Source organism: Mustelus asterias, chromosome 12 (assembly GCF_964213995.1).
Source record: "Mustelus asterias chromosome 12, sMusAst1.hap1.1, whole genome shotgun sequence".
Lineage (NCBI taxonomy): Eukaryota > Metazoa > Chordata > Chondrichthyes > Carcharhiniformes > Triakidae > Mustelus > Mustelus asterias.
In genome coordinates this window covers 10,541,050-10,560,603 of record NC_135812.1, presented here as the reverse complement: position 1 = coordinate 10,560,603, position 19,554 = coordinate 10,541,050, and the positions used below count along the sequence as shown (strand labels likewise).

General features: G+C 41.4%; 1 protein-coding gene across 8 annotated transcripts in view; it reads left to right on the top strand.

Moving 5' to 3' along the window:
- nf1a (neurofibromin 1a) overlaps window positions 1–19,554 on the top strand; it is a 159,112-nt gene that overhangs the window by 111,646 nt on the left and 27,912 nt on the right. For 4 of the 8 annotated variants that reach the window (XM_078224704.1, XM_078224705.1, XM_078224706.1 and 1 more), the window contains one exon: window positions 10,187–10,252. The exons of 3 other annotated variants lie outside the window; for them this stretch is intronic. In XM_078224704.1, the coding sequence (XP_078080830.1) occupies window positions 10,187–10,252 (66 nt within the window). Of the gene's footprint in view, window positions 1–10,186; window positions 10,253–19,554 lie in introns of those variants that run through there. One more of the 8 variants, XR_013499076.1, reaches the window with a different exon arrangement.

Sequence of the window (19,554 nt, the reverse complement as noted above, 5' to 3'; positions counted from 1 at the left end):
CAGATCATATTGAGTGATTCAAATGTTCACAAATGATGCTAGATATGTTTGTTTCCTCAAATATCTTACAATACTAGGAAACTCTTATGGCATTTTCCATGATCAGTTTTTATATTACGGCGGCACAGTGGGTTAGCACTGCTGCCTCACAGTTCCAGGGACCTGGGTTCGATTCCCGGCTTGGGTCACTGTCTGTGTGGAGTTTGCACGTTCTCCCCGTGTCTGCGTGGGTTTCCTCCGGGTGCTCCAGTTTCCCAAAGATGTGAGGGTTAGGTGCATTGGCCATGCTAAATTGCCCCTTAGTGCCCCGGGATGTGTATGTTAGAGTGATTGGCGGGGAAAATATGCTGGGTTCCGGGGATAGTGCCTGGGTGGGATTGTTGTCGGTGCAGACTCAATGGGCTGAATGGCGGCCTCCTGCACTGTAGGGTTTCTATGATTTCTATGATTAAAAGAATGCGGCAATTGGTCACCAAGTTGGGTGAAAGACTTGAAGAAGCACTTGTTAGTCTGAGCCACCTGGTGACTAGGGTGCAACTCTGTACTGACAATTGACATAACTAAATTGAATTGAAAATGCTGATTTTCATAATTTCCCTAAAAATATTAAAACACCTGCACCAGTTAAAAACTAATAGGAGGAAGCAAGGCTTGTGGGGGTGAAGTGTGTGCCTGTGCAAGATTTATCATATAGAAACTTTATATATATAATATGAGTCAACTACTGCTGTAGGAATTGACTTATTGCTGGAGTAAAAAGACACTGACAAATAGAAATTAAAGTAGCGCAACGACACAATGCAAGTTTTATAATGAAGGAGAAGGGACCCAAGTGGGAGATGCAGACTGAGAGGAAGAGAGGAGAAGGAGAACAGGAAGCTGAACTAAAGAATCACTGGTCATATTTTTCTAAGGATCTGTTGTGAAGTTTGATTCCTGCAACATATTAAAGCCACAGTTAATAGGAACATCTGCATCTACCTTTAAGATGAGTAAATGAAAACCATTCTTTTTTTAAAAAAAAACATGCTCATCCTATGGCACAAGGCCATCTGACCCATGTCAGGTCATTGAATCCCTTGCTCTTTTCACCATTGCCCTGCAAATTACCGCCTGGTGTTTGTTCAATTTCACTCTGAAAATTATTATTGAATTTTCTTCCAGCACCTTTCAGGAAGTGCATTTTAGATCACTTGCAGCTTGCTGCATAAAAAAAATTATTATCTTGTTTCTGGGTCCTTTGCCAGTGAGCTTTTCATTTTGTCTTCTGGTTACTGATCTTTCTAACACTGGAAACAGTTTCTTCTTTCTTACTCTGCTGTTTGTGATATATATAAATGACTTGGATGAAAACGTGGGTGGGTGGGTTAGTAAGTTTACAGAAGACACAAAGATAGGTGGAGTTGTGGATAGTGTAGAAGGTTGTCAAAGGATACAGTGGGATATAGATCAGTTGCAGATATGGGCAAAGGAATGGCAGCTGGAGTTTAATCCAGGCAAGTGTGAGGTGCTGCACTTTGGGTGATCAAATGTTATGGGTAAGTATACAATTAATGGCAGGACCCTGAGCAGCATTGATGTACAGAGGGATCTTGGGGTTCAAGTCCATAGCTCCCTGAAAGTAGCCACACAAGTAGATAGGATGTTAAAGATGGCGTATGGCATCCTTTATTGATCGGGGGATTGAGTACAAAAATCAGAATGTCATGTTGCAGCTTTATAAAGTTTTAGTTGGGCTGCTCTTGGAGTATTGCGTTCAATTCTGGTCGCCACATTGCAAAAGGATGTGGAGGCTTTGGAGAAGGTGCAGAAGAGGTTACCAGGATGCTGCCTGGGTTAGAGGGTATATGCTATAAGGAGCAGCTGGACAAACTAGGGTTGTTTCCTCTGGAGTGCTGGAGGCTGAGGGGAGACCTGATAGAAGTCTATAAAATTATGAGGCATAGATAGAATTGACAGTCAGAATCTTTTTCCCAGGGTTGAAGTGTCGAATACAAGGGGGCTTGAACTTAAGGTGAGAGGGGAAAATTCAAAAGAGATGTGAGGGGCAGGTTTTTTTACACAGATTCGTAGGTGTCTGGAACGCCCTACCAGGGTGGTGGTGGAGGCAGATAGGATCGGGGCGTTTAAGGGGCTCTTAGATTAGCATATGAATATGCAAGGAATAGAGGTATATGGACCAAGGGCAGGCAGAAGGGATTAGTTTAATTTGGTGCCATGTTCGGCACAACATTGTGGGCCGAAGGGCCTGTTCCTATGCTGTACTCTTCTGTGTTTTGTTAAAACCCTTGAATAGATGTGCTTGTGAACTATCTGGTTAAGACCTCTTCCATAGTTCACTTCTTGGGTGTAAAAACTGGGGATGAGCATGGGACCAAGGCTAAACTGGGGGAAGGCTAACGGCAACCGGATTAGGCAGGATTTTGGAGGCCGTTGTTTGAGAGAGACTATTTGAAGGTAAATCCACATCTGGCATGTGAGAGTCTTTTAAGGAGCAGTTGACCGGAGTGCAGGACAGGCATGTGGCTGTGAAGGAAGGACAGGAAAGGCAGGATTCGGGAACCGTGGATAACAAGGGAAATTGAGAGTCCAGTAAAAAAGAAAAAGGATGCATACATAAGGTCTAGGCAACTAAAAACAGATGAAGCCCTTGAAGAAAATGGGGAACGTTGAAAAAAACTCAAACAGGGAGTTAGGAGTCATAATGTCCTTGGCAGGCAGGATTAAGGAGAATGCCAAGGCATTTTATACATATATTAGGAACAAGCGGATAACTAGAGAAAGAGTTGGTCCACTCGAGGACAAAGGAGGGAAATTATGCATAGAACCAAAGGAAGTGGGTGAGATCCTTAATGAGTACTTTGCATCGCTATTGAGTGTGTCACCCAAGAGGCCATTTTTGTGTCATTGTGTGCCGACTGCTCATCCTTCAGGGATTCAGATGCAAAGCACATACTGTCCTCATCTAAGATCTACTTGTGCCCACTTTGAAACTGAGATTGCAGTATGATTGAATGGAACATTGCTACCCTCCATTGAAGCCTGGGGTCAGATGTGATATTTACAAAGCTCCCACAGTTTACATTGTTAATTTGTATATCACTGATTCTCCTGCTCTCTGTGGCTCAGCTATGGAAGATGCCCTGCTTGCAATTCTTTTGAGGCTGTAGGGCAGATCCAAGAAAATGGGCAGGAAGCATCCTAGCCAAGTGAAGGGAAATAGTCTGTGGAATAATTGCAATAATTAAAGAAGCATGCACCATCAAATTGCCTTCATTGGGGTTTTAATGTTTTCTGTAAGTTTTAATTCAATTCAGGGAACTTGGTTGAAATTCTTGTTCCACAGCAACCTGTACATGTTTGGAAGTGGCTTAATTTTTTCTCAGTTTCTGAACCTCTCCTCAGCTTCTGCAAAATATCTGGAGTAAATATATCTTGCAAAGAGGAAACCTGGGCAAACCCTGGGTTAGCAGACTCGTGAGTGCAGTAGGAAGGAGTATCTCTTCCATTAAACCTTGGAGATGACGCATGATTTCTTCTAGTGCAACAAGGATCTGGGAGGTGTACCATTAACTTTGCCCTCTGCTTGTAAACAAGATCACTTTTTCCTTAGTTTCTTCTGCATGCTTCTGTTGGGGAGCTGATTCTAGTTTCTTTTGATCAGGTGAATACTGACACATATTTCTGTTAACCGTATAGAAGAGCCATTTTCTTTCGTTAGATAATGCTAATGCCTCTTATATGTTTGGCTTAATTTGGATAAACACACTTGCATTGACTTAAATAACTTACTAGAGACTTCTGGATATCATACAGGAATTTTCAGATAGAAGTAATAAGCAATGGTTTCTATATCTGTCAATACTAAAATGTTTGAGATGAAAGGTGTGCTGAATGTTTATACATCTATACTGCGTCTATTAAGGGATTCACTGTGACCTTGCTATAGTTGTCCAGATTTTGTTACCTGCACATCTGCTATATGTTTGCACATTGCAAGGTTAGAAAATCGTAACCTGGTCGTGAATTGCATGTCTTTGTGCAAAACTTATGAGTAAGGTGCTTACCTAATAATTCTCTGCTTTGCCAAATCACATCATCCATTATTATGCTTTCCTCGGTTGTATTATTGTGTCTAACATAAAAGGCCAATGACTGGACATCAAGATATCTGGTATAAAAAAAAGCGCAACTGACTGTGTTCTGGGTGTTTGTTTAGTCAATGTGGTTCGTGTTTCATGGAACCAGCATTTACTTTTGAGCTCGCGCTCAGCAAGTGTTGTAGCTGGTTCTGAAACTGAAATGAAACTCTCGCTTCAGTAAAATTTGTTATTCAGCATAGAAATGGAGGAAAAATAAATACATCTTTTCAAAAGAATGGCTATAATTACTCCAATGTGTGCATGAGCGCGAATCCTAGTGGAGGTCGTTTTATGATGCATATTAATTACTGCTGAAACTACAATAATGGTCATAGTAACACAGTAATCATCTCTTTGATCCCTAATTCTGTTTCTCATGCCCCTTTCCTTTCATTTTAAACATTAATCTTTTAGATTGGAAAGAAATCCATCAATATTAAATATAGAGATCAACTGGAAGTAAAATGAATTACCAGAAAATGAAATACCAGGAATTTTCCATCAGTGATTTTTGATTTTGTGTATTTTGCATAAAGCAAACATGTTGTTGACTAAAGTCCGACTTGGAGATTTTATCTCATGGTTGGGTATTTCTCTTTTAAAAGAAATAAAGTAAAAGGAGTTCTAAATTACTTTTTATTAACATGAGTGATAGTTTAACGAAACGGATCATATGGAATATTGTGTGAATTACTTTATTCAGATGTTAAACTCAGTGATTACTCCATACTGGATGTTAGTGAGAAATCAGGCAAAAGCTGAGTTGAATAGTTTTCCTCTAGAAAGAACCTAAAAGAGGTTTAAATGTTTTTGTGAAATCAACAGTGTCACCTGTTTGTAATCCAGCAGTGAACATTTTGGGGAAAGGGTGTTATAGCTAGAATTTTGACTGCCTAGTTTGCAATGAAGAGCATTTTCCTCCTACGGAATATCACCGTTGATTCTTTGCCACAATACTGGAAAGAGGTATCATTTTTTTCACTCGTCTATAAACACGCCAATGCAGTTTTACTTGAATACACTGAGCAGACACAAATGTTTTCAGTGGAACACTATGTGGAGAGGCAGTGACGTGGTGGTATTATCATTGGACCAGTAATCCGGAGATCTAAGATAATGCTCTGGGGACCTGGATCCAAATCCCAGCATGGCAGATTTTTAATAAAAAATCTGGAATTAATGGTCTAATGATGACTGTGAAACCATTGTCGATTGTCATTAAAAAAAATATCTCATTCACTAGTATCCTCCAGGGAAAGAAATCTGCCATCCTTACACTGTCTGGCCTACATGTGATTTCAGACCCACAGCAATGTGGTTGACTCTTAAAATCCCCTTTCAAGTGGCCTAGCAGAGCACTCGGTTCAAGGGCAATAAGGGATGGGCAATAAATGCTGACCTAGCCAGCGATGCCCACATTCCATGAATGAATTGGAAAAAAAACCCAATGATTTTCTTCCACAGAAAGACTGACGGAGGTGGGTTGCCTCACATCCTTTAAAAAGTACCTGGATGAGCACTTGGCATATCATAACATTCAAGGCTGTGGGCCAAATGCTGGTAGATGGGATAAGGTGGGAGTTGAGGTGTTTTTTGCTTGTCGGTGCAGAAGGGCCTCTTCTGCACTATATGATTCTATGGTAATTTTGTAAATTAGTAATTCAACATATCTTGTGCTTGTTGTTCATAGCTCAAGATGACAATCACATTGCTTATTGTCTTATCCAGGAAACTACTCAGCTGTCCATTTAATGAGGAATTGTCCCAGCTCAGCAGTGCAAGAGTAACTATTACCTCGCTAGGTTGAAATAACTGGGAAATGGTAAAGCGAATTTACCTAATAATGGAGCGTTAGTAATGCAGTGTGGACCAGAACCTAAGAAAAGTCAATAGTTTCAACTGGGAAGCACAGACAAATAATTGTTATAATCAGGAGAGAAATGGATTAAAATGTTTGCTGATAGAAAGTTATTTTTCTGCTTAAGTACTTATTTCACTGTTGCAAAGTGTGCACCACTGATGAGGCGGACATTCTTCGCCTATCCATGGTTGCCCTTGAGAAGAATGTGGTGGGCCACCTTTTTGACCTGCTGCAGATAATGGTTTGACACATCTGCACGGTTTGCTAGGCCAACTCAGAGGTTTTGAGTCAACTACATTAGTGTGCAACTGCAGAAACATACAGGCTAGACTGAATGAGGACAGAAGGTTTCCTTGCAACAAGGGCATCAGTTGGGTTTCTAATGGCAATCTGACAGCTTCATGGCTGCAGATCAGCAATGGTAGTGCAAGTTTCCTAAACAAGAAAGGGGACACTTGCGAGCAAAGTAAACCAGAACACACTATATATTTTCTTCATATTAAGTACATAACTCAAGTTTATAATGCTTATTACTGTCCTGCTGGCCCATTGACAGTCCATTGTTACTTAACTTGTCAAAATCCCTATTTATCTTGTCATAATCCTTCATATTGTTGAAAAGTTTTCTCAATTCACCTGTTGACCTTCTAGGATCAAACAAAAGCAAACTGCTAAGACATGTAAGCATCCCAGAATCCGCGCTCTGCCTTGATCATTATTTCTATGTTCTTCCTATAATGGGCGTCTAAAATTGTAACATTTTTTGTGCCTGGGATGTGAGTTGTAAAATCAGCAATTGTTGCTGGTCCCTAATTACTCTCGAGAAGGTGGTTGCTTCTTGAACTGCTGTAGTCTGTCTCGGTGAAGTTGCAACTACAGTGCTGTCAGGAAGGGAGTTCCAAGTTTTTCACCCAACAGCAGTGAAGGAACAGGATATAACTCCAGGTCAGGGTTGCTGTGTGACTTGGGGAACTTGCAGATGGTATTCCCGTGTGTCTCACTGCCAATGTCCTATGTGGTCCAAGATTGCGCATTTGCAGGGTGCTCTGAAGGAACTTGGAAGTAACCGAAGGTCTTGTAAAAACTCAGTGTTACCTCCTTGCTTTCCTAACTGGTGAGAAACTTCATTCGCCAGTTTATCAGGACATTCCTGACCTTTGGTGTCATGGTTGTTACATGATGGCCCCCTTTTCCCTTTCTTCTTTACTTCTCTCCCAACCCCAAGCCAGTACTATTTTGCTAAATTGTTGTAGTGTATTGTCTTTTTGAGATCATCTTTAGATTCGAAGTATTTGATTCAACCCTGATGCCATCTATCTTCCTCCTGCAGTGGTATAGTTTTGGGAGGTGCTTGGTTTCAGTTAACCTTTGAATTTGAATGAGTTGGGATGGTGGTACAATTCCTGAACTGTTTTCTGGTGTGAAGCAGGAGACCATGTGCATCTATATATCTGTGCCACTAATCCGATTATCCCCATTTCCATCAATTTATTTGATTTTGTGGAAGTTGCATTTGATTTGCAGAATGAAGGAAACGCAGCAAGATGCTGTGTTCTGATTAACTGCTGAGGTTACTTGCAGGAAACTGGCCTAAAAGATTTAAAATGATGGGATGATCTTGTTCAGTTTTGCTCCTCCTTCCACTTCCATTATAGGCTTTCAGTTTTGTTGTGTTTAATTCTTTGTATTTGTGGATTCACATTGGTGCTACCTGCATAGATTTCTTTTGTGGTTTTGTTGAACAATGGGATTTTTCTGCATGCCCGAGTAATAGTGTAACAACTTTACAACTTAAAACATGAGTTCACAAGTGCTGAGGGACACGATAGAAAGGTGGGTTTTTGAGAGAGAAGGTGAAGAAAGGGAGAATCTAGAAAAGTAGGAACAGCCCAGAAAAGACAACAGAACAAGGCACCTTTTCATTTTGATAGAGATAGAGTTAGTGTTGAAGACTGAAGGTAGGGAGCTTCATAACTTTGCAAGTAATTTCTGCAGCAGTGTTGCAGACATGAGGGCAAATGTTTAATCGGTTCGGTTATCACTGAATTCAAATCCCAGAGAAGAGAAGATTTCAAGTGGACTTCAGTCACAAATTTGCACCTTTCACCTCTGTCATCAATCATGATCATTTCTTGATTGCTTTTCACTTGACTCTGTCCTAACTGTGCAGCTGATGGCAAATTCTCCTGGTCTGTTGATGTTTTTGGTAATCAGATCAAAACTTTCAGGCCACATTCTAAGTTAAAAAAGGAATAGTTTTGATGTTAGGTAGGCATCCTTTTTGATCCAGGTTCCCTCCCTCTTTCCCTCTCTCTGGAAGTTTGTTTCCTCAGAACACCGGCTTTTCTTGTGTCATTCTTCTGAGATCAATACAGCCACAGAATCATTTTCAAGAGCATCCTGTTTATAAGACATGCCTAGAACTGCTGGTTTCCTGCTCAAAGAGCTGTGAAAATGTTAGCCAGCGCAGTTAGCCCTTTTGCACTCTTTTAAAACATTTTAAATCAACTCTAGGTAGGTGGCCCAAAACGTGCGTTTTGAATCCGATTTGCGATTACACTGGAGTTGCTCTTAATATGGCGTGTTAACAGGGTAGTGGCGGGGGAATTCTCTCTGGTCAGTTAAACAGTACAAATCTGGATTCAAGGTGCAACTGACTCTGCAGAAACTGTTTTATGGTAGTATTGAAATTGTTGCGTAAACCCCCTGGATCCACAGAGCTTAAGTTGATGTAAAGATGATTCCACCCCTTCCCCAAACCTTTCTCTAAAATCATGAACTTCTAAAGACATTGAATTGTCATGAGGAGCTGCCAAATGGAGACCATGGAATTGCCACAGGGCAGAAGAAAGGAAAACTTTGGTGGGTTCGCTTTTCTACCTCTTCAGGTTGTTGTATGTTTGTGAACGAGAAGAAAACTTTCTCGGTGGCATAGATAAACGTTGCCTTGGAATGGAAGAGAGATGCAATTTTAAAAAAATGTTGTGCAGACTCTGTTGGCTTTGTTGGGTGACGTGGACGGAAGTTTTCTTCAATCTCTACTATTTGTTAAATATAGAACCACGTGCTTCAAATATTTTGGAACTAATAGCTTTTCTTGATCAAATGTATCTTTCTGTTTTGAGATTGTTGAAGGATGATCTCTGTTCTCCTTGGTTTTGTGTAAATGCTACTGTTGAGTCTTGTTCAGTAATCCTTGCATGCTACTAACTAGAAAGCTTCTAAAACTTTGTTTGCATTGTTGCTGATGCATGCTTCTGTTTATGGTGTTGGGATGGCAAAACCAAATGCATTTTGGAGAATGGGATGCTCCTTCCTGTCTCATGTAAAGAAAATACTGTTTGTGTACGTAGTTCTGGAGATGGGGGTTGGGGGGGGAGTGGAAGAGTACACATTGACAGCTGAATGGACTGTCACAGTGGATTTAGAAGATTTACACTTGTCTGATATTACGCATATCTGTTCGAGAATGCAGAGAATAATCTGAATCAAATGCGGCTTTGCCCTTTCGGAAAACCGAAGAATCTGGATGAAGGTTTAAAAAGCCTTCATTATTGGTCAGATTTCATCTTTGTGTTGATCAAGTTTAAGTGTGCCCTTCTGAAGAGGAGGAGGAAAGAAGATGATTGTGCGTCCTGCCGCATTGATCTGTCACAGCCTTGCGATATCTCCATTCACAAAATAGTGAGCAATGTCTGTACTCACAGATACTCGTTGCGGCCAAACTCCAAGCTTCCTTTCCAACCTTAAATTTGCATCAAAATCCTACAATAGGCCGTTTATAGGGAAAAGCACTTTGTGTCGGTCATGTCAAATTAATCCATATGCTATCTGAAGCATTAATTTATTTTGATTGTTGAATATCTAGCCAGAAATAGTAGACTGATTGAAAGAAAGCAAAGTTTTATAACTTTTGGAAAAGTGGCTATGGAAGAAATACTGCGCACCTCCCTTTGAGTAGTGTTAAATATCTTTTTTTAAAGGTGAAGGTTTAAGAATGATTGCCATATTACACTCTCGGCTGAAAACACAAGCTATTGTGCCCATTTACATTTTTAAATTATAATTGACAGTTCAATATTCATTGTATTTTTTTTGTGCAGTTGTATGTAGAAGCCAGCAATGTGTTTTTGTTGTGTGAAGTTGGTACTGTGACTTGTTTGTGCTCATCTCTGTTCTGTAGGCTACTTGCCACTCTCTACTGACTAAATCTACAGTAAAAGAAAAAAAGGAAAACATGAAAAAATCAGTAAGTTCAGAGACCTTTTTTGCAATTTTGTATCAACCTTTCTTTCAAAGCAAATTCTTAAAACCTTGTGCTTTTTTTCCCCCCCCCCCTAAAACCCACTTTGCCTTCAGCCTTTTTGACCTTCACTTCGGAATCATTCTACTAATTCTGGCAAAAATAGCTTTCTTCCAATTAACCCTATTTTTTAAAAATTTGGATTCTAAATCTGTGTACAGTATAACTTGGGTTTCAGAGGTGGGTTGAATTGATTTTATGGTTTAAAGATGTGCTGCCTGAGATTTGTGTCTCCTGTGTTTACAATGGTATATTTTGAAACTCAAATTGTTTTAAGGCTTGAACACATGAAACATGAACAGCGTTTCATGATTCATTACATCCTTAGAACTTTGATCAACCGGATGGTTACATGTAAGGTTAATGTTAGATTGCAGTCAGTGCATTGTGAGGCTTTAATTCAGATTATAAGTGGCCTCAGCTAAACCGGCAATTGGACATCATTCGATCCTTCTGACTGAATTACAGCTTTGAACTAATTGAAAACTAGCTGGTGTACACAATATTAAACTTGCTGGGCAAAACACAGCCTGAGTGAGAGCGCTGATAAAGTTGGGTGAAGAATTCTAGCCTGGGGTAGGGATACTTTTTCAGAATGACTTCACCTGTATGGGTACATCGAGGTACAGGTTTTTAAATCATGCTGCGTATGGATTTTGATGATCTTTTTGCTATTCTAAGTTATCCACAACTTGCATGGATTTATGAGCAAACGAGTAACTATATTGCCTTTATCCTTCAAATTATTAGCTGGCGTAACAATTCTCGTTTAACTTGTCAAAATGTGTAAGTGAATCATTGTGCATTGAATCTGAAGGATCCAGAAAGCCTTTTAGGTTGGCTGTTCTCAAAAGCTATGAAGTTTCATTCTACTTGGTACAGCTTTGAAGAAATGAGGGTGAAAATACATACTCCATCTGCCAAAAACCTGCTCTCAGTGACAGCCGCCACTGCTGTGTATCAATATACAAGTTCCACAAATGGCATCTGGCCGTACAATTATCTGATATGAAATAGGTTCACTTTTCATTCAGCATTCCAGTATGTAGGTGCTGCTGTGGTAGTATCATGTACCAAACAGCAGAACGCCATTACAATTGTCCAGTTAATGCTGATGTTTCAGCTACAATTAATCTGTGGTTTGATGGAATGGGAATTGGTCTCTGGGCATGGCTGGAGATTCTGTCACTAAGCTTGATTGTGACATAATATATTGTCAAAGTTTCAGTTCTTTAAGCCAGACGAAAAGTAGCTCTGGGTCAACTGTGACACACAATCCAGCTATAGATACTGAATGTTGCACGTAGTCAAATGTTTGCGGAGAAATGTTAGGGATGGGTTGCATGTTTTGGATAATTAGAACAAATTGACAGCTCATCATTTACAAGTATTTGGTGTGACGCTTTTTCGAAGAAATAGTCTTGCCTAAAACGAGAGGTTGGAATGTTGCTTAATAGGCCTACAGTAGCTGGATGTTTTTTCAATGTGATTTGCTGAACCAGGAGAACATCACTGGCAGCACCAAATTTATCATGCATTCGTAATTGCTTGAGAAGCCCTTGTGATGACTTGTTGCAGCCCGTGTTTAGAAGCTGCTCCAACAGTGTTCTTAAATAGGAAACTTCAGTATTTTGGCCAAATGACCGTTGTAGGAATTTGTGTCAAAACTGGTGTGTAACTTGGTCAGGAACCTGCAGGTGATAGTGGCCTTGTATACTTGCTACCTGTGCTTGTCCAGATGGTGGTAGATGCTACAGTACACCATGTAGATGATATATACCATGTCAGTGGTACACATGCCATTGAGGATGTGGATGTTAAAGCTGGTGCATCAGTTGTTGATTGGGTGGACTGTTTTGAACATAACATCCATAGGAGCAGTAGGTCATAACTGCTCCTTGACCATGCTCCATCTTTCTTCGATCATGGCTGACCATCTGCCTCAACTCTGTTTTCCTGCACGCTTCCCATCTCTCATAAAAGACCAAACATTTGCCTATCTTGGCGTTAAATATACTCAATGATGGAACATCCACAACCCTCTGTGGTAGAGAATTCCAAAGACTTGAGAAACTTCTGAATGTTGTGGTTTCCCCTTATCTCAGTCCGAAGCAACTCGGCCCTTATCCTAAGACTGTTCCTCTGTTCTAGATTCTCCAGCCAGTAGGAACGATATTTGTCTACCCTGTCAACTCCCTTCAGAATCTTGTGGGCTTCAATGAGGTCATCTCTCATTATTATAAAGCCTAGACAATACAGGTCTAGTTTGCTCAATCTCTCCTAAGAACAAATCGGGTGGACCTTCACTGTACTGCCTCTAGTATAAGTATATCCTTCCTTAAGTTGGTAAGTTTGCCGACGACACGAAGGTTGGTGGTGTTGTGGATAGTTTGGAGGGATGTCAGAAGCTGCAGCGTGACATAGATAGGATGCAAGACTGGGTGGAGAAGTGGCAGATAGACTTCAACCCGGATAAATGTGTAGTGGTCCATTTTGGCAGGTCAAATGGGATGAAGGAGTATAATATCAAGGGTAAGACTCTTAGCAGTGTAGAGGATCAGAATGAGCTTGGGGTCCGGGTCCATAGGACTCTTAAATCGGCCTTGCAGGTAGAGGAGGTGGTTAAGAAGGTGTATGGTGTGCTGCCTTCATCAATTAAGGGATTGAGTTTAGGAGTTGGGAGATAATGATGCAGCTTTATAAGACCCTCGTCAGACCCCACTTGGAGTACTGTGCTCAGTTCAGGTCGCCTCATTACAGGAGGGATGTGGAAATTATTGAAAGGGTGCAGAGTATATTTACAAGGATGTTGCCTGGATTGGTTGGCATGCCTTATGAGGATAGGTTGAGGGAGCTCGGTCTTTTCTCCTTGGAGAGACGAAGGATGAGAGGTGACCTGATAGAGGTGTACAAGATATTGAGAGGTATAGATCGGGTGGATTCTCTGAGGCTTTTTCCCAGGGCTGAAATGGCTTCTACGAGAGGACACAGGTTTAAGGTGCTGGGGAGTAGGTGCAGAGGAGATGTCAGGGGTAAGTTTTTCACTCAGGGTGGTGGGTGAGTGGAATCGGCTGCCGTCAGTGGTGGTGGAGACAAACTCGATGGAGTCTTTTAAGAGACTTCTGGATGAGTACATGGAACTTAATAGGATTGAGGGTTATAGGTAAGCCTATATATAAGACTAGGTAGGTAGGGACATGACAGGTGCAACTTGTGGGCTGAAGGGCCTGTTTGTGCTGTAGTTTTTCTATGTTCTAAATAAGGAGGTCATAACTGTGCACAGTGATCCAGGTATGCTCTCACAAAGCCTTTCATATAATTGTAGCAAGGCTTCCTTATTCTTGGATTCTAATCTTCTTGTCATGGAGGCCAACATGCCTTTGCCTTCTGAATTGCTAACGTTTTGTTCCTTGCACAAGTGCACTCAAGTCTCTCTGAACACCGTTAGAAGTTTCATCCTTTTTTAAAAAGAAAATTCTGCGTTTCTATATTTTGCTACAAAAGTGAATAACCTCTCAGTTCCCCATATTATACTCCATCACCACCTCATTGCCGATTCACTTAACCTTCCTATACCCCTTTGCAGCCCATATCTGTCTCACTGCCTACATTCCCATTTAGCTTTGTATTGAAGTGTTGATCATCCTGTGTTGTTGCAGCTGCCCCCCCCAATCATATTCCTGCCTTGTGGCTTTTGGATGGTAGAGGGGATTTCGGGAATTGGAAAGTAAGCTACTCAACATAGAATACCCAGCTTCTGACTTGCTGTGTCACATTTATGTGTTGGTTCAGTTGAGTTTCTAGTCAATGGTCACCTCCAGGGTGGTGTTGTGGCATTTGGTAATGTCATTGAATATGATGGGAAGGCGGTTAGTTCACTTCTTGGAGGTGGTCATTACTTGGCACTGTGTAACACAAATGAGGTTTGCCTCCTAACAAACCAAACCTGGATGTTGTCAGGGTTCTTTTTGCTTGTGTGCATGGACTGTTTGGCAATTTTTCAAATTATAAATCTGGTGGAATTCTATGCAATCATCTGCGAACAGCCTCGTTTTTGACCTTGGGATGAAGAGCTCCTTGGCCACTGTTGAAGAAGTGCAGCTGCGACATCCCAAGGCTGAGCTGATTTGGCCTCCAAGCACAGCCATCTTCCTTGGTGATAAGTATGACTCCCATCCACTGGAGAGTTTCCCCCCATACCTGTTGATTTTGCTTTTATTCGAGTTACTTGATACTGCACTGGATTGAATGATACCTTCAAGTTGGGAACAGTAACTCTAGAATCTGAGTCTGTGTGTCAGTACTTGGCCCAAGGTAGTTGGTCCTGATAAAATTCAAGCAGAGCATTGGTGATCAGGTTATTGATGATTTAAGTGCTGTGTGCTAGTGCTGATGGTGACTCATTCCATTATTTACATGACTGGGAGTAACCTTTGGCCAGCATGGTGGCTCAGTGGTTAGCACTGCTGCCTCACAGCGCCAGGGACCCGGGTTCAATTCTGGCCTCGGGTCACTGTCTGTGTGGAGTTTGCACATTCTACCCATGTGTTTGCGTGGGTTTCCTCCGGGTGCTCCGGTTTCCTTCCACAGTCCAAAGATGTGCGGGTTAGGTTGATTGGCCATGCTAAATTGACCCTAGTGTCGGGGATTAGCAAGGTAAATATATGGGGGAATGGTAAGTGGGATTGTGGTCAGTGCAGACTCGATGGGCCGAATAGCTGCTTTCTGCACTGTAGGGATTCTAGGATTCTATGAAGCTGATAGGATTAAAATTGACCAGATTCAACATGTCTTGCTTTTTGTGAACAGAATGTGCCTGGGTAGTTTTGCACAAAATTGTTGTATGTTCCAGTTGTAGTAACTGTATTCAGATGGCTTGGCTAAGGGAGTGGTTAGTCCTGAGCACAACAGTTGGTTGTGTCCAGTAGTCTTTGCTGTGTCCAGTGCTGTCTGCCATTTCTTGATGTCATGTGGAGCGAGTCGAATTGACTCGAGATTTATATTTATGATAATGGTGACCTCGGGAGGGGGCCAAGATACATTTATCCAATTAGCATTTCTTGCAGTTGCTGGTTGTCTTTTGCGCTTAACGTGCTGGCTCTGCATCATTAATGTGGCAGATGCTCATGAAGGCTCTTCATCTTAGTGGTTGCTTCCTTGTCCACCACTATTCATGACTGGATGTGGCGGGGCTGCAGAATTTTGACCGATCTGTTTGTTGCGGGATTCCTTGGCTCTGTTTATTGCAAGCTGTTAGAATGAGTTATGCCATGATCTTCGCCAGCATGGCACCTCGCTTTCAGCTATGTCATGTCTTCCTGAATGCTGTAATTGGAATTGTTCATCTCAGTTAGTTGTGCTGAAATGTTGAGGGATATACGGGACTGTAAGGTTTCAGATTTATGTTTCGTGTGCAGTTCTGGTGTTGCTGCAGCTCATAGTGCCTCATGAATGTCCAGATTTGAGTTGCTAGATCTGCTCTGATTCTATTCCAATTAATATGATGGTAATACAATGTGACATAATAGAATGTGTCTTCAGTGTGACTTGAGCATTGGTCACTTTTGCCAATCTTGCCATGGGCAGGTGCAACTCTAACTTAGATTAGTGAGGATGAGTCAAATTGGTTATTTCCTTAGGTGGTGGAAATTAACCTATCATTTGCAGCTGTGTCCTTTCGAACTTGGATTCGCTTGGTCTGTGGCGATTCTGCCAGACCACTTGGTGATGGAGATTAACCATCCCACTCAAGATACATACTGTTCTCTTGGTGCTTCCTTCAAGTAGTGTTTAATCATAGAAACCCTACAGTACAGAAAGAGGCCATTCGGCCCATCGAGTCTGCACCGACCACAATCCCACCCAGGCCCTACCCCCATATCCCTACATATTTTACCCGCTAATCCCTCTAATCTACGCATCCCAGGACACTAAGGGGCAATTTGAGCATGGCCAATAAACCTAACCCGCACATCTTTGGACTGTGGGAGGAAACCGGAGCACCCGGAGGAAACTCACGCAGACACGAGGAGAATGTGCAAACTCCACACAGACAGTGACCCAAGCCAGGAAATGAACCCAGGTCCCTGGAGCTGTGAAGCAGCAGTGCTAACCACTGTTCTACCGTGCCGCCCAACATGGAGGAGGTTGATTTTTATCTGGTAAGGGAGTATTGTAGGTGGAAATCAGCCACAGGGCATTGTGGGGGGTTAAGTCAATGTTCTGGACTCCCATGGTCACTTTTTGCGTTCTCTGACTGTACATCACTATTCTTTCACCTCTGGTTGGTTTGTTCTGCCACTGGGGCATCCTTGGGAATGGCAATGGAATCTAGGATGTTGGTTGGTGGACACAATCCTCAGAGTATGACAGTTCTTTGTAACAGTTTAAGACAATGGAGCAGTTTGATAGGACACTTCAGAGAGCAGTTATAAGTCAATTGTGCAGTTCTGGGACTGGAATCACACCCAGGCCAGACATAGAAACATAGGACTTAGGAGCAGGTGTGGGCCGTTCGAGCCTGCTTCATCATTGAATAAGATCATGTCTGATCTGGTTGTGGTCCCAAGTGCAATTTCTTTTCTGCCTTCCATTATTCATTTGGTATAATGTGAGAAAAGGCATGCAAACCAGTGAAGAAAAGGTCCAGTCCTCTTCTAACCTTTCAAATAAAAGAATATTTCTTAAGTAAAAACACATAACAAAGACACAATACAAAACAAAGCTACACTTAACTACATTAATTGCTACAGCCACACACTATATTCTAAATTAACCTCATTCCATCTATTCACGTTCTTGAACTCTGAGAAATGTCCCTTGTACCAAAACATCTCATTCGGTATGACTGAGAGCTAAATCCAACAAATAGTTACCACCCGCGAGTTATCTTTTAAGTTTAGGGAGCCTTTCTTCAGTTCAGCATAGTTTTTTTCTGAGGTTTTCAAATCAGCTTCTAGCCTAGAATTCTGCTTTTTTGGAGCGTTTTTTCTTTCCAGTCGGGCGTGGTTATGGTTATAACGGCTTACCAGCTATTTCTCCTCTTTCTACTCTCCCCTCTCCCGATCAGTGCAGAGCTACCCAACGACAGATATGCCATATTTCCCTTTGACCTCTCCCTATCTAACTGACTCGCATTAGAAGCCAGGCTTTTAGCACACAAATACGAACTGTATTCTTATGTCTTCTGTAGTTTTAACACCTAAAATTTTATACTCTATTGTTCCTCACTTCAGTAAGTATCTGTTTACCCTGCTTCTGAGCTAATTCGCATATCCAAACCCAGCCAGCTGCACTCTTATCAATTTCTCTCTCATCCCATTCTTCAAACTTTGTTCACCTCAAGTTCTTTAATATTTATTTTATCCAATTCTTGAATCTTTTCTTTGCTCAAGCTTCTTGACGGTTAACTTGGAGAAGGAAAATTAATGTTCTGTGAAGGTTGATTCGACCAAATGAAATAGTTATTTTATGTGAGATAATCACATGTTTCTCCAAAATATTCAAAGAATCATTGTCACAACATGCCTGTCTCTTCATACCAAAGGATTTGATTGCCGCAGAGTTGTAAATAACAAGGTATTTTATCTTTTGGATCTTGGGTGATGCTGTAATACAGCTGATCAGTATGGTTAATGTACCTTCAGGCTATTGGGTGATTTGACCTATCCAATATTAATGTGGCTATACGGAGTGCCCATAATTGTCTTAGTTACTGAGGTACAAAAACAGGCAGGACAAGTATGAGTTTTAATTAAATATTTTGGCTAATTCTATGCAAGAATGCTCGAATATGCACACAGGCTAAAGTTCTATATGTTAAACAGTAACTTCCGGTCACACAGACAGAAAATTCTGAATGTAAAGTGGTCTCAGCATCTAGAACAAACAAAAAACCAAGAAAAATACAGGAACAGGCCCTTCGGCCCTCCAAGCTTGTGTCGACCTTGATGCCCTAAGTAAACTTTAAAAAAAACCCGTCTATTTCCTCCCTATTCATGTACCCATCCAGATGCCTCTTAAATGTTGCTGATGTGCCTGCTTCCACCACCTCCTCTGGCAGCGCGTTCCAGGCACCCACCACTCTCTGCGTGAAGAACCCCCCCCCCCCCACATCTCCCTTAAACTATCCCCCGTCACCTTGAACCTGTGCCCCCTTGTAATTGACACTTCCACCCTGGGAAAGAGGGTGGAAGAGAAAGGTAAAGATAATGTTTTGCATAGGATCTTTTATATAGAATACGTGTAGTCGAGTTGTAAATTCACAACTGATACTGGGCGTTAACATTTACAAATCTGCGTTTTGAAATTAAACTTTAGCCAACCCGATTATAGGCTGATTTTAGTTTATTCGTTCATGTGATGTGGTCGTTCCTGGCAAGGCCAGTGTTTATTGCCCATTTCTATATAACTGAGAGGTTTGGCAAGCCATTCAGAAGGCAGTTAAGAGTCTACCACATAGCTGTGGATCTGAGATTACGTATAGAACAGACCAGGTAAGGATGGCAGATTTGAGGACATTAGCAAACCAGATAGCTTTTTGTGGTAGCTGGTAGGACTGATCACCATTGGTCACAATTAGCGATACAAGTTTTTTTCATTGCAGATTTATTTAATTAACTAAATTTAAATTATTCAGCTGCCATGGTGGGATTTGAGTCTTTCAGAATCTCACAGGTTCAAAACCATACCCTGGAAGTAATAGGAATGAGTGACTATGACTATTGAATATTGATTATAAAATGCTAATATGACTATTATAATTCATAGAATATATAAAAAAGTTGTATATTAATGTGCATATACGTATATAAAAACAAGGAAGAAAGCTGACTTTATTGAAAGGCGAAAGCACTTTCTAAATATCTGAAGAAAAGACCGACAGATGTTAGTTTAAACACAAACAATAACCCCCAATTTGGTCTGTTCCGTGGCAGCTCCCCCAAATTGCTACACACGTCCCCCTTGGTACATACGTTGCCAGGTCGCTGAGTAACCCCAATGGGTGGGCAGTCAGTCACTCTCTTTCTGGCCCTTCCTCCTGCTGTCTGTGGTTTGGCGATTCTACCCAGCCTGAATCTCCAAAGTGACATCCCTTTAAACTGAATATCTGGCTCCACTCTAGTCCCTCAAAGCCGGCTAGACAGTCTTTCCTAAATTAATCACAGCTCTTATCAGTTCTTCTCAGAGACCACAAGTCTAAGCAGTCTCTGGAATATCTAGTTTGTTTATATAGTTTCTGATGGTGC